We start from the raw sequence: 13,872 nt of genomic DNA, 5'->3' as shown, positions 1-13,872 counted from the left end.
TTTTAGTGTCTTTCTAAGTTTTCATCTCTTGTTACAATATGACTAGATATGGAATATTACCCCATACCCAACGTTACACACATCAGATTACATTGAGCTGTCTTATAGCAGATCCAAACAACATTTAATCAGCCATTAAAATAATAATAACAATAATAAAAATCTCCTTTTAACAGGTTTCTTTTTTTCGCATTTTGTGAGCTGTAACAGAAAAATACAGTCATTTATGGAACAGTCATGCTTCCATCACAATGATCCATTCAAAGTCTCCACACATGACTCTATTTAAAATCCACAGAGCAAGACATGGTGCACTCAACCATCTTCACAGACATCTGCAACAGTAAAAAAAACCAACAGTGATTAGACTGTAATCTGAAATGCTTGGCTATACATCACTCAATAGGCAGCCTGCTGCTGTAGCAAAGACTATAGGTTTACAGTGTATATCTACATTGTATAAACAGTAAAACCAGACATACAGGAAATGACAACTCGCTGTATCTCAATGCAATGATGATACACACGGTATGAAATGTATGAGGGGAGGGTATACATACATTGTACCTATACACTGCACAGTACATGGTACATGTAGGCCATACAGTGCAGGAAAACATACAATGTACACACAGTATACACTGGTAAAGTTGCACTTTTACAGTCGATCTAGTCAGAATCCTCTGTACACTACTATAGGCCTACATGTGTTGCACATGTACTGTACCTCTGACCACAAAATTATCGCCCTTTCCAACAATACAGTAATGACTTTACAATGTAATTGGTTTAGTACCAAAAGGGCATTTGTATCTACGTACAGTTGTACATGGTATAAACGTCTTGATCTGCAGTCTGATACTATGATCCCTGGTACATTTGTACAATGTGGATGCAGGTTTGTTCTTTGAGGTTGACAGCATGTTGCTTGTAGAGCTGGGTACAACATTACAGACCACTGCAAGATTCAAAGCTCTCCAGTTGACATAACAATTCCCTCGATTCAGAAAGCTCACTGGTTCTCTCTCTTGGAACTTGCAGGCTCCGATAATGTTGGCGTCGTCGCTTTTAAACATTTATCGCTCTCTGAACACACTGAGATGCATCACTACAACATAGGCCTACATGTACAGCTGTACTATGCATTATGGCGGCTGCACTAACCTCATTGGCATAGCACTCGCTATAGACTGTACATATTTAACAACTGTGCAAATCGCCTTAAAAGATCTGAATTTTGACAATTGATACATTGTAACATAACTACAGACCTGTAGCATGCAAACTTTTTTCTTTTCAGTGAAAACTAAACACATCAGTCCCACATACTGACATTGTACAATCATCAACTATTACATCCCTTGTTTCATCAAAATGATATACATGTACATCTACATACAGTACACATTTGAAAGTAAATACTGGGGTTAAAATTCAGTGTACCACACCTAAATTTCAGTAAATTTCAGAGGTTGTTCTTTAGATCTTGCTACATTAATGGACAAGTTCACCTTCATAAACATAAGGATTGAGAGAATGCAGCAATATTAGTAGAACACATCAGTGAAAGTTTGAGGAAAATTGGACAATCGATGCAAAAGTTATGAATTTTCCAAATTTTTGTGTTGGAACCGCTGGATGAGGAGACAACTAAGGCTCGTGATGTCATATAAGTACAACAGTATAAAGAAAATGTAAAGAAAATTCAACATATTTTCACTTTTTTTCGCATAATAAAAGAGCACTTGACTTGCCTCTTTCTAAAGGCAATGGGAATAATATTACCCATAACATACACTGTATGTCAGTAACGAGTCGAGGGAATGTGTACTTTTTTCAAAAGATGAAATTTTGTGAAATTCTCTTCATATTTTCCTTATATTGTTGTACGCATGTGACATCATACACTGCAGTAGTCTTCTCATCCAGCAGTGACTGCATAAAAATTTCAAAAATTCATAACTTTTGAACGGATTGTCCTGTTTTCCTCAAACTTTCAATGATGTGTTCTACTAATATTGCTACATTCTCTCAATCCTTATGTTAATGAAGGTGAACTTGTCCTTTAACATAAAAATGGAAGTTGTGTGATCAGCTCTGGACAAAATTATACCAGATTCTCCTAACGATGATGCTTCATAACCACAGCGACACAACAGCTTTAAGGCACATTTCCTGAGACCAAGTTGTTTTTGTTGTTTTTGACTTTCGGTATGAGTCAAGGTCACCGTTTTGCTCACACCATAGAATAATATCGCGCTATGTAAGTACCACTGCCACGGAAGGGGGATTTCTCTGCAAACCGGACGGAAAACCCAGCCATTTCCTTTGGCAGCCTAGCAGTTTAGTGCTTGTGAAAAAAGGAGGCTACATGCTGTGCAATGCAGTCAGACGTTTGATCTACGTGTGTATAGTAGTCTCGCTGCTTACCACACTGACTGCTGGCTACGAAACATAATGTACACGTACATTGTAGCTCTATCTTGGAATGTGCGTAGGAAAGCCATTCAAATGCATAAAAGCTTTGTTTGTTTCTTTCTTTCTTTCCCTCGGCTTGTTCAATCTCATCTAGGTGAGCTACATCCCCACAATCAAACCGCACAGCTTCTGACCTATGACCTTATGTACTTTGCAATATGGGGGACACTTTCAAAATGCTACACTGTAGGCCTATGTTATAACTACCTGTACCGTACAGCACAAAACCCGAAGATACAAAATACAACATGATACACATTATGCAAATTTGCAATACATGAATGTGACATTGCTCACAATACAAAATAAACACTGTTCTCGTCTTTTTCAACATTTATAACTTTTAAAGATGCACTCTACTTATTTAAAATCTTCATATTTTTGGAGAGTTTAAATCAACAATTTCACACAGTTGTATGAACTATCAGAATGCATGAATTAACATGTAGTGTACCATCTGACTAGTACACAGTTTTCTGAAGCCATAACTACAATCATATACAACCGTAATCCAGTATTTTGAAATATAATAAATGACAGCATTAAAAAAATGTAAGAAATCATGGCAAAGACATGAAAAAAGCTTATTTGGAAAATATGGCATGTTGAATATCATCATCAAAGTGTCATATTTTTAGCACATATTTGTATGTGTAGTACAAGTACAAGGAAATAGAGCTGAGAGAAACTGAACTGACAAATATGATTTCATGGCATCTGACCTATTGACACAGTCTGACATTGCAGATTATCAATACAATGGTACACACATTGATAAAAATGATTTCGTGGACAATTTATAAATGTTTGAGAAGCTGATGAAACATATCTCTGTCAGTTGGAAGAACAAGCATCATGCCCCAACTCACTGATGAACACATATTAAATGGACATGTCTGGATACTAGAAGGATATCCACGAGAAAACATTTTAGATGCTTAAAAACAAAAAAACAACAATAATTCAATGACATTCTTCACAAAGATTACCAATTGAGTCTGCATGCAAAATGTCATACAACCCAAATCTCAAGCGACATTCTTAATTTACGTATCAAATTACTAAATTTATGTAAATCTACCATCCCTCACAGTGATTTACATTAATGCCTATAAACGCATTTTTACTGCAAAAGTGGACATTTTTGTGCATTTCGCACAACCAGAAAGTAGCGTGCAAAATAAAAGCACTAGAATAATTTTGCTTGTTTATGTCCCACTATAATGTAATGTCTTGATTCCGCTGAATTAAAAACATGCAAAATTCATCTTACTCGACAGAGCGCAAAAAATTACTAAATATCTATTTTTACAGTACTTACTGAGCCTTTGCTTAACACACTGTATGCGGACCCATTGATTACCAAATAAACACATCATCAATGTCCCAGCGCCATCAGCACGAAAACACATATATTCATGATAGAAAGTACACATCTATGAAACATATAGAGTGCAACTTTAAAAGAACACTCCCGCTAATGGATGTACTCTCCCACTGGCAAATCTAATGGTACCTTTCTCCACATAGCTCTTTCCAGAAAGGTTGCATGCACTGTTTATGTTGGCATCGATATTACAATTCCTCTAAAAGCAAAATGGGGGAGGGGAGGGATGAAATGAGAGCGAAAGGAAACATTAAAAAGAACTGGACGGAAAACGAAGAAAAGAAATGGAAAGGATGCGAAACAAGGAAAGAAGCATGGAAAAGAAAATATATGCTTGGGGTTTTTGTTTTTTATTTGCATTAATAAGGTTCATAGAAATATACAGTACTTACTTTTTAGGCAAAATATACAAATGTGTAGGTTCTATTACACGATATTTGAGCCCACAAAATGCAAGGGCATTAATAGTGTTCATTCTTCACACTTAACTTTTCTCTTTCTAATCCACACATTAAACTACATTTTCCAACGTAAACAAACCAACAAGGGTAAAATGATGGCATTATGTTCACATACATATAAGTTCTTTTTAGATGTTGTTCCTCGGAATTCATTACACTTTAATATCCTGTTCACACACACACTCTTTTCCTTCATCCATGTAGGGTACGCTCTCCCATTTTATATATTTTTTTTTAAATGGAAAAAATGATACAGCATGCTAATATATGTACACAAATCCCCCCACCCCACTCCCCCAATCACCCTCACTCATGTCTTGTCTGGCATCTGCACAACCGGAAATTGAGGAGCATCATAAACTTACCAGCAGCACTCGCATAAATCCCAGCCCAAAAGCATCCACACAGCCGAATCTCCCCACTACCCCCCCCCCCTTCATCTATTTTTCTCTCTCCATTGACATCAGCAAGAATAATTAATAACCCATGCTTTCCCGCCGACATTTCTAACATTGTTGCAGTAGGGACAAATAATTGTCATGCATGCGTGCAAGCCTGAACCCTAGAATTCATGGAAACACTGTGACTGAATGGGGAAGCTCGTTCTATCTCTCCAATTTCATATTCCATTGCTACTACTCTCGCCAGACAGCAGTGTGCTGGACGTGGCGCCTCCCTGGTACTGCCTGGCAATCAACTATATCACAGGCCTTGATCGGTCCAAGATGACTCACTTGGATTTTATGGGGACTGTCCCTATTCTTACTTTTCCATGAAAGCATCTCGACCAGGCAATCATCGGCTCTTGTCTGAAATTTTCTCACTTTTTTTCCTCATTTCCTGTTTTTTCTTTCTTTTGCAAACCAGACAGATTGAGTTTGTAATTGAGTTGGTTGTTGCTTACATAGAGTTCAGAAGGAATGTGTGCAAGGGGGGGGGGGGGGGGGAGATGGCATCTTAAAAAAAAAAAAAAAGACAGAAAGACAGAAGACAGATGTACGGAAATGGGAATGTCTGAAAGGTCTACTAATTACCTCAATTTTGATACGGAAAGAAAAAAAATGAAATCCTGTGAGACACGATTTGGACATTTTAACCAATAAACTGGCATAAACCCATGTGATCTGTACTCTGTCAAAATTACATTGCTGCATATATGACAATACACAATTACAGCTCCAGGAACTTCTACAGTACATGTATTTTCACAGTTTCTCAAGAGACGTACCCTTGACTTAACAGGAAATATTCCAAGAATACAATACATTCCATTGACAAATTTACTTGCAATATTTGAACAAAACATTTTCTGAAGGTATAAACTGGAGCACCGACATTGATCCCCATTCAGTATTCACAAGGCACAACTCTACAATCATGCTGGAGGATGCAGCTTGGGAGAGAATGATACAAAAAATGAGCAAGTTTCTACTCTGCAGATAAATTTACACTGGCATGATTCTAATCTGCATTAACTCTCTCACTCACAAATGTGCAAAATCCACTTTCAGTATGCATACATTGAAAGAAAACACCTTTACACTGTACCTACAAAATTAATGTAGTATGCAAGACATTTCATACAGTGATATTGAAAACTACATGACATAAAAAGTGAATGCAATACGTACCGCTTGATCTTGATGGTAAGTTTTTAACACATAATCCCGAGTACTTGAAAGAGCTCCCTGAACTTTGCGTATTCTCCGTATTCCGACTTTCCCGATCACTCTCTGGGTCCTTACTACACTGGGATCTCCGCGACCAGTTGTCGCTTCCCGACACACTACTCCGCGAGTCCGTACTGTGGCTCCGGCTGCGCGAGCGGCTACGCGAGCGGCTGAAACTCCGCGATCGCACAGACCGCGGTGAGTGGCTGCGGTTTGTGCCAGAGCCTGTCCTCTGTTGTGTTTTCGTTCGCGACTTGCGCGAGCCGGAGTCTGAATAACCATCCGCGTCACTCCGCGAGCTGCCAAACTGATCCTTGAAATAGGAATCCGACTGGTCCTGGTTATATGACGTATCTCCACTATTTCCACGGGAATGTTGTGAGTAATAATTGGTGCGATTGTAAGACGTCCTGTCACGTGGTCTACCTTCACGGTAGGCCGATGGCGACATACTGTTTTCATCCCTGTACCCATCGCGCGAATCGCGACTGTAGTGTCTGTCGTATGATCTCCCATAGTCATAATTTGATCCCAGTTCATACCGTTCATCTGCAGATCTGTGGTTAAAGAAAAAAAGATTGACAACGATCAGTGTGAATAGCTCTTCTTTGCACTGAAAGTCTACCCTGTACCGTACTCTGAACCTGTGCCTAAATTTAGTGAAACTATTACCATTTTACCATTTTGTTTGGTGGATTATATCGTCATTAATGTCAACTTTACGACATGGATCGGCTTTATGCTTTCATATTAAAACTGAGCAATGGTGTGACTTTACATCTTCAATTCATCTTATTCATATAACAAACAGGACACTTGGTTCCAAGACTTCCAGCAGATCAGGGGCAGATCCAGGAATTCTGTAAAGGGGGGGGGGGGCGCACGAGACCCCACCCCCCATTGTTTCCTGTTATTTCTTTTGTTTAAAAAAAAAAAAAAATAAGGAGGGGTGCGTGCCCTGTGCGCCCCCTCTGGATCGACCACTGTAGATGGTTCTACATGGAAAACACCATCTACTACACCAGTGTACTTGCAAAAGGCAGCCTAGTCCTGGTTCTGGGGAGAGGAAAAAAAAACAACAGCGATGATGGGTGAGTGGTAGGGCCTAGTCACAAACTTCTTCCACATAATTCTGACAAGATGGTCATTCCATTTCGCTGGGATCATTGACCCCTTTGCATTCATTTTCCAGGCCGTTCCTTCCCCTTGCTATGTGACCTTTACCAGATTGTTTACAAACTCTTCACTTTTCCCAGGTTTGTTAGCCTGCCTTCTCCCTTGTTGTTATTTTTGATAAGGTCACTGAGCGCCCAGTAAATTTCCCCTCAATAAGACCTTGTTGAACTTATCAGAACCAATTTCGAAAGAGGAGTTTGGAGTGGGGGCCTACCTCCCTCTCAGCCTCACATTCTCTCTCTCTCCCTGGGCCGAAATGTGTTGCACCCCAGGATATTGGATTTGCTCAATACTTTACACACTCTTCGCTCTGCAGCCACGCGTTTTCATTGGTCAGTGCCGACTGGGCACCCATTAGTCGCGTTTATGGAAAGACAGCGAAAACTAAGAGAATGTCTAAATCAAATCATAACCAAGGGAAATAAGTCTATAAGCCTAGTGATAATCCAAGAAGGGGGGGGGGGGGAACAAGCTATAAATAGAAACCCTACAGAGGAGCTCTATTGTAGGGGCCTATAATATTGTACACATGATGAAATCAAATGTCTTGATTCCTTTCTATTGAAAATTACAATAGACCGCTTCTGTAATAATGTATTAAGATCTTATATGCATGCCTTATTCACAAGATATGCCCAGAACAACCTCAAAGTTTGCTGGAGGCTTGCCCTACCTAGCAACAACTGAGTGGATTCCTGCCTATGGCACCTAATGGGAGGGAGGAGGTGAATGAAATGCTTTGTTACTAGGCTGCAGGAAAAGAAACATCCGTAACTTGTAGTACATACAAAGTAACAGAAACAGTCTATTATGAATGGGTATAGGCTACATATAAGCATAAATAAGGTATGTATGCAATGTTCTCATGAGACTTAGGGATATTGGTTTTGTTGTTGTCTGTAGTATATTCAATTTTTTTTTTATGTTTGGTTAATGTTGTTGAAATTGAATAAAAGAAGAAATGATATCAAAGTCCAGAAGATGGGAATGATGGGAAAGTATGATGGGACAGGATGAAGGGAGAGGGGAGGGTAAGGGGGAAGGGGTGATGGGGAGGGGGTAATGAAAGGAAGTGAAAGGGTGGGTGAGGAGGTGTGGAGGAGAAGGGATAAGTGGTGGGAAGGATGGAGGATGGTGGGAGCTGGTAAAACTGAGAATGATGGAAAAGTGTGGTGGAAGGGGGTGATGGGAGGGGTGATGACAGCATGATGATGGGAGAAGGACAGGGCATTCAGACGCAAAAAATTTATACTAGAACGGTATAGCTATACCAAAACGGTATAGCTATACAATGAATTTATACGTCTGAACACTGACTAACGAAACGACGTATAACGAAACGACGTATAGCGAAACGACGGTCAGAGCATCGTTTCGAACTAGAACTCGATAATGAATCAGCAATCCATCGTGTGCATTGTGCGTCTAAACGTATGGCGACCATAGAACGGTATAACTGGGCGGGGCTTAATGGGAGCGAGCACGAAAGGTGACCTTGTACCTGTCACTCATGACCATAACAACATGCGCAGTGAGAAACTGCACATCTATACGACGTTTTTCCGGAATGGTCAAAATATAAGCATCTGAACGGTCTATCGGCTATACGATGATTCTTTATACGTCGTTTCTTTATCGAGTTTTGGTATAAACTGGCTTGCGTCTGAAAAGGGGGGGGGGAGCTAGGCAGAAGGTGAAAGGATGGGTGAGGAGGGGGATGAGGGGTGGGAAAGATGGAGAATGGTAGGAGCTGGTAAAGATGGAAATGATGAAAAAGTGTGAAGGGAGGGGAAGGTAAAGGGAGGGGTGATGAGAGCATGATGATGGGAGGAGAGGGGACAAGGAAGGATGGGTGAGGACCGGATTGAGGGGGAAGAGATGAGGATGGGAAGGATGGAGGATGGTGGGAGCTGGTAAAGATGGGGATGGAAATGTGTGATGGGAGGGGGTGAGGGAAAAAGGGAGGTAATGGGAGGGGTGATGAGAGCATGATGATGGGAGGAGGTGAGACTAGGAGGTGAAAGGATGGATGAGGAAGGGGTGAGGAGGGGGTTGAGGGGGAAGAGATGAGGGATGTGAAGGATGGGGAAGATGGGGGATGATGGGATCTGGTAATGAGAGAGGGGGAGAGGACGATTGGAAGGGATAATAAGACAGGGGTTGTTAGGAGGTGAGGGTGACTGAAGGGGTCATGGAAGGGGTAATATTTAGGAGGGGAAAAATTATGGGGATGGGATAAATATGGGGTGATATAGAGTGCCACCCTTGGCTCTCATTAGTCTCATCATCCAGACACACTTTCCACGTGAATAATCATCCTTCATGATGGGTTAAATTGTTTATGTGATCCATTACTGGTAGGCCCCTAGCCCAGAGGAGCAGGCAAAATGATGAGTCAGCCACCAGCATCATGGCTGTCTGCTGGGAAAAATGCATCTGCTAAATGTAAAATGTTTATCAATCTCTTCTCTTCTCTTCTCTTCTAAACTCCATCCTATCTCTCTCTCTTTCTATCCCTCCGTCTATCTATCTCTCCTAGTACATAAGAAAGCAAAATCGCAAAATCATGCTACTTCATTTGCTAAATCTCAAGGCATTGTTTAATAATGTATAAAGTGTGAATGAGCTGAGCTGCACGGACTTCATGCTACCAGTGTCTTCAATATTACAAAAAAATGAACCTCCAGAAAATAAAGAATTACTGTTATGATTGTCAAGCTTCAAAAACATGAGTAACATTGTTTTGATTGCTGGTGTTATTTTCATCATAAATATTATCATTGCTAACTTCAGTGCTCTTCGTCTCATAACTTTGATGTGACTGTCACAAAATAGGCCCCTAGCCATCATGAGGGGAGGTAGTACCTTGTCTTGTCAAATCATGACTTCCCTGGAAGAGTAAGTACTCTGCTGTGGAGGGATGACTTAGCGTATGGAGGGATGGGAGAAGAAGAGGAGATAATGGGCAACCTGAGGATGTTACCATGGCAACCCTTCCTATTCCTTCTCCAACCAAGAAATACCCCATTAACTATTCTGTTGGTACGAACGCACACGACACTGCACACTTTACCTATCTACCAATTAGGTCAAGCATCATCGCTTTGAACATCAACATACAAAACTTCTATTTTGAGGGGTGGAGAGAGAAAAATAAAGCCCCTAGACAAGGCGTACTCTAATATCAAAAATGTTACAACACCCCACGCCACATTTAGTGGGCTAATTTCCGGTGGCATGACGGCCATAAAAGCAAGGACTATGCATAGAACATAGCGTCAGATTATGCAAGGCATTGTCAGTGGCAGGTGAAGTGTTTCCCAAAAAAAAAATCATTAACTGTAGTTAAGTGTTGTCTGGCTATGGGGTAAAAAAAAAAAGAATAAAGGTTTCCCGCATAAATGTTTAGACAATAGATAGGCCAGAAAAAAACAAAAAAACACAACAGTTATGTCATTTGTTTCATAGTTCTCCTCAGTATTGTGCGTACCACAGCCAATTGTGCACATTTTGTGGTTCCACAGGCTGGTACCTTGCCATTTCCTGTTTGGCAGGTTGCTTGTCTCCTGCCCCCCCCCCTTCCCCCTCCCCCACCTCCTCCCCCTCGCTCCCTCCCCCTCCCTCTATGCAATGAGTTGTGTACCTATCATTCATGTACATTAGGCCTATATCAAAGAAGACCTCATCATTGTTATTCCACTGGGGTGCACACCATGATTACATTTATCATCTTTCCCATGTTTGAAACGTGTTTCAATACCCACTATCACAACCCGTCTGTAAGTGCCTTTCGGATCACGTTTCTCAAGTTGATGCGTTTATCATCTCTATCATGAGTCGAGAGGGAGACCTTGTCACTGCGCAGCTCCATTGCACAGTTTGACCCAGCAGAGATGTGTAGTTGGCAGCAATTGGCGTGGGCAGGTCTGAGCTATAAATGTGTTTCAAAATGACTTTGCATTTATCCTCTCCACATAAATGCATTTCTGGCTCAAGAGCATTTGCGATTGAACTTTTTGTGGCATTTCAGAAAGGCATTCCTAATCCCATAATCATAACAGCTTTGCATTTACCAACTGCCCAAATATCCCTGAAAGTTGATTGGAAACCTAAATTCTGCACAATAAGCGAGTCGATAAACACACTCCATGTTTCTCCCACAGCACAACAAGGCATGGAAGCTACCTGGTTGCAGTACTGACTCCTGTGCCATGGTGATCTGGGAAGGTGGTGGGAGGTCAACCCCATTGAATCAGGCTCTCTGGCCCGTTTGACACCAACTCATCCGTGGCACCCGCTAGCTCTTCCCAAAAAATGTTCTTGATCAAAAGACCAAGAAGAAAAACAAATTCCATGTCCTTGCAAAATCCCTAATCCACCCCACTCTCCAACCCCCCCCCCCCCCAAAAAAAGCAATACAGAAATAAAAATGCTAATGATTCATCAATGGTACGAAATGCTGAGAAGCATAAAATCTTTCACATATCATAATTTTCCCATCTCCGAATGCAAAGCAACACATTATGGCTAATGCCAAAAAGTATACATTTCCATGAAAACAGAAAGCATTAGGCCTACATAGGCCTATATTGCTAGCACAGTGGGGGGGAAAATCCTTCTTGAAATTAAATAGCACTTTAAGTAAATGAGCATTTTTTGAAGAAAATTGTGTACAATTCTACGTAATGAAATTGCTGCACAAATTATCTTTTGTATAGCAGTCATACCAAAATGAATTATTCCCTGCAGCAACATTTCACACAGAAATTCTCTGTATGAAACATACTACAAACATTTGCAATTCTGTCAACACAATACAAATATTTTCTTCCTAATAACTTTTTTTATTTTTCATTCAGTTAGGCCCAAATAACTTTGAGATTTCACTCAAAACAGAACCCAAGTTCATGGTCTTCACACCATGAAGACACAGAATGCAGTATGAGGTCCCTCAAACTTACACTAGCCATCTCTAAACAAAACATAGGATCACATGACTATAGTCTTCGTTGGTTCTCTACCTAAAAGGCTAGATCACAAACTACACAAGTCGGGCAATTCCTGTCAATCAACATTAAAATCGTAGCTGGCTAAAAGTGTGGAGAAATCCTCCCCCCCCCCCCCCTAAAACATTTGGTTCTAACTGCTTCTATCACCGGAAACTTCAGTTCTGGAACTTTTCATCCTTCCGAGGTTAGAAAAAAAAAATTAAAAAGGAAGTAAAATGGGACGGGAAATTGATGATACTACTGCATTAATTTGGGCATTTTCACATCCAGACTACAACAGTGACTGATATCCATTACTGCTTGAGATATGACCCTTGCCACACTTGGACTGCATCCAATAAATGTAGACAGGCAAAGAGCTGTTGGGCACAAATCAATGAAGCAGGTGACAAATCTGAAAGTCTTCCGTCTGGAAAACCCTTTAAAACTATCCTCTCTATCATAGCTCTCCCTCTCTTTCCTCCTCCCCAACTCCTATTCCACTCCATCACCTGGCTGCAGTCGACCATTTTTTAGCCCTGACGTATTGTATGAAAATAGAAATGGGCATATCAACACTCAGAGCTGAAGGTAGATGGGTTAGTGTTGGGTTTTTTGTTTTTAAACATCCACCAAAGAAGGGTCTGGGGAAGAGAGACTAGCAGCCCAGACAAGGACTGACTCCATATAAGGGCATGTTTATTCCACTGGGAGATTGTGAGAGGGGGAGGATGATGGGGGTGGGGAGGGTTGGAGGGTAGGGAATCATGACCTCAGTCTGACCTCACAATCTGTCTTCCACAGAGGATCATCACTTCAACTCATTCATCCTTTTTTTTTTTTTCTCTCTCTCTCCCACCCCTGATGCTCCCTCTTTTTCTTTCTCTATCTAGTGTATCTTTCCTTCTCTTTTCCCCCACCCTCTTTTTTTCTCACCCCCCCCCCCCTCCCCCCAATGTCCCGTCCCCTCAGTGACCTGTCATAGATTATAACCAGTCTGTTCAATGTTATGATGCCCTGTGAGTGGACTGCCTACAGCAACAGAGATAGAAAGACTAGATAGAAACAAAAATATGACAACCCTGCCCAGTGAGGGGAAAACCATGGACCTACATGGGAAAACCAAATATGCAAAGAACCAAATATGCAAAGGCTACCATTCTGTTCTTGAATAGCAAGCATGTAACAACTCCTTGGATTATAAATACTGTAGAAGTAGACATTTTTCAGGTGATACATTTTTTTTTTTCATTTTACGCTCAGTAAAGTTAGGTTAATTTCCCATTTTTAGTTCTGCAGAATCAAAGATATTATCTATTACAAGCCAAAATATTTGTATACTTTTATTTTCATGCTAGTTTCATGTTGTGTAAAATGGGCAAAGATGTCTATAATGCAAAAATTACCTCTTTTACATTAGGAGTCCAACATTATGCAAAGATAATGAAATAACTCTTTCCACCCATACATAATACTAATAATCATAACAAAAGAACAATGATGATAACAACCACAACAAAGTTGTTAAACCAAAGACCCTGCAATATGTGTCACTCAGTGTTATATTTGGAAGGTTCCACGTTATCTATTTCACTATACTATTTTGGAAACGACAATACCTGATATTAAAAACAACAACAACAATGAGAGGGAGAACAGAAGTTTGCAAAACTGCTCCCTTCACATGGGGTTTCACAATATGGCACAGAATG

The 13,872-nt window shown here is 40.6% G+C and overlaps 1 protein-coding gene across 1 annotated transcript in view; it reads right to left on the bottom strand.

Moving 5' to 3' along the window:
* The window catches only part of LOC140239287 (uncharacterized), a 115,838-nt gene that overhangs the window by 42,098 nt on the left and 59,868 nt on the right, over nt 1-13,872 (bottom strand). Inside the window, exon 3 of the mRNA XM_072319165.1 lies at nt 5,958-6,553. Within this exon, the coding sequence (XP_072175266.1) occupies nt 5,958-6,553 (596 nt within the window). The remainder of the gene's footprint in view (nt 1-5,957; nt 6,554-13,872) is intronic.

The sequence above is a fragment of the Diadema setosum genome, chromosome 15, assembly GCF_964275005.1.
Source record: "Diadema setosum chromosome 15, eeDiaSeto1, whole genome shotgun sequence".
Lineage (NCBI taxonomy): Eukaryota > Metazoa > Echinodermata > Echinoidea > Diadematoida > Diadematidae > Diadema > Diadema setosum.
Note: the sequence above shows the minus strand (reverse complement) of the source record. Positions and strands in the feature narration are given on the sequence as shown.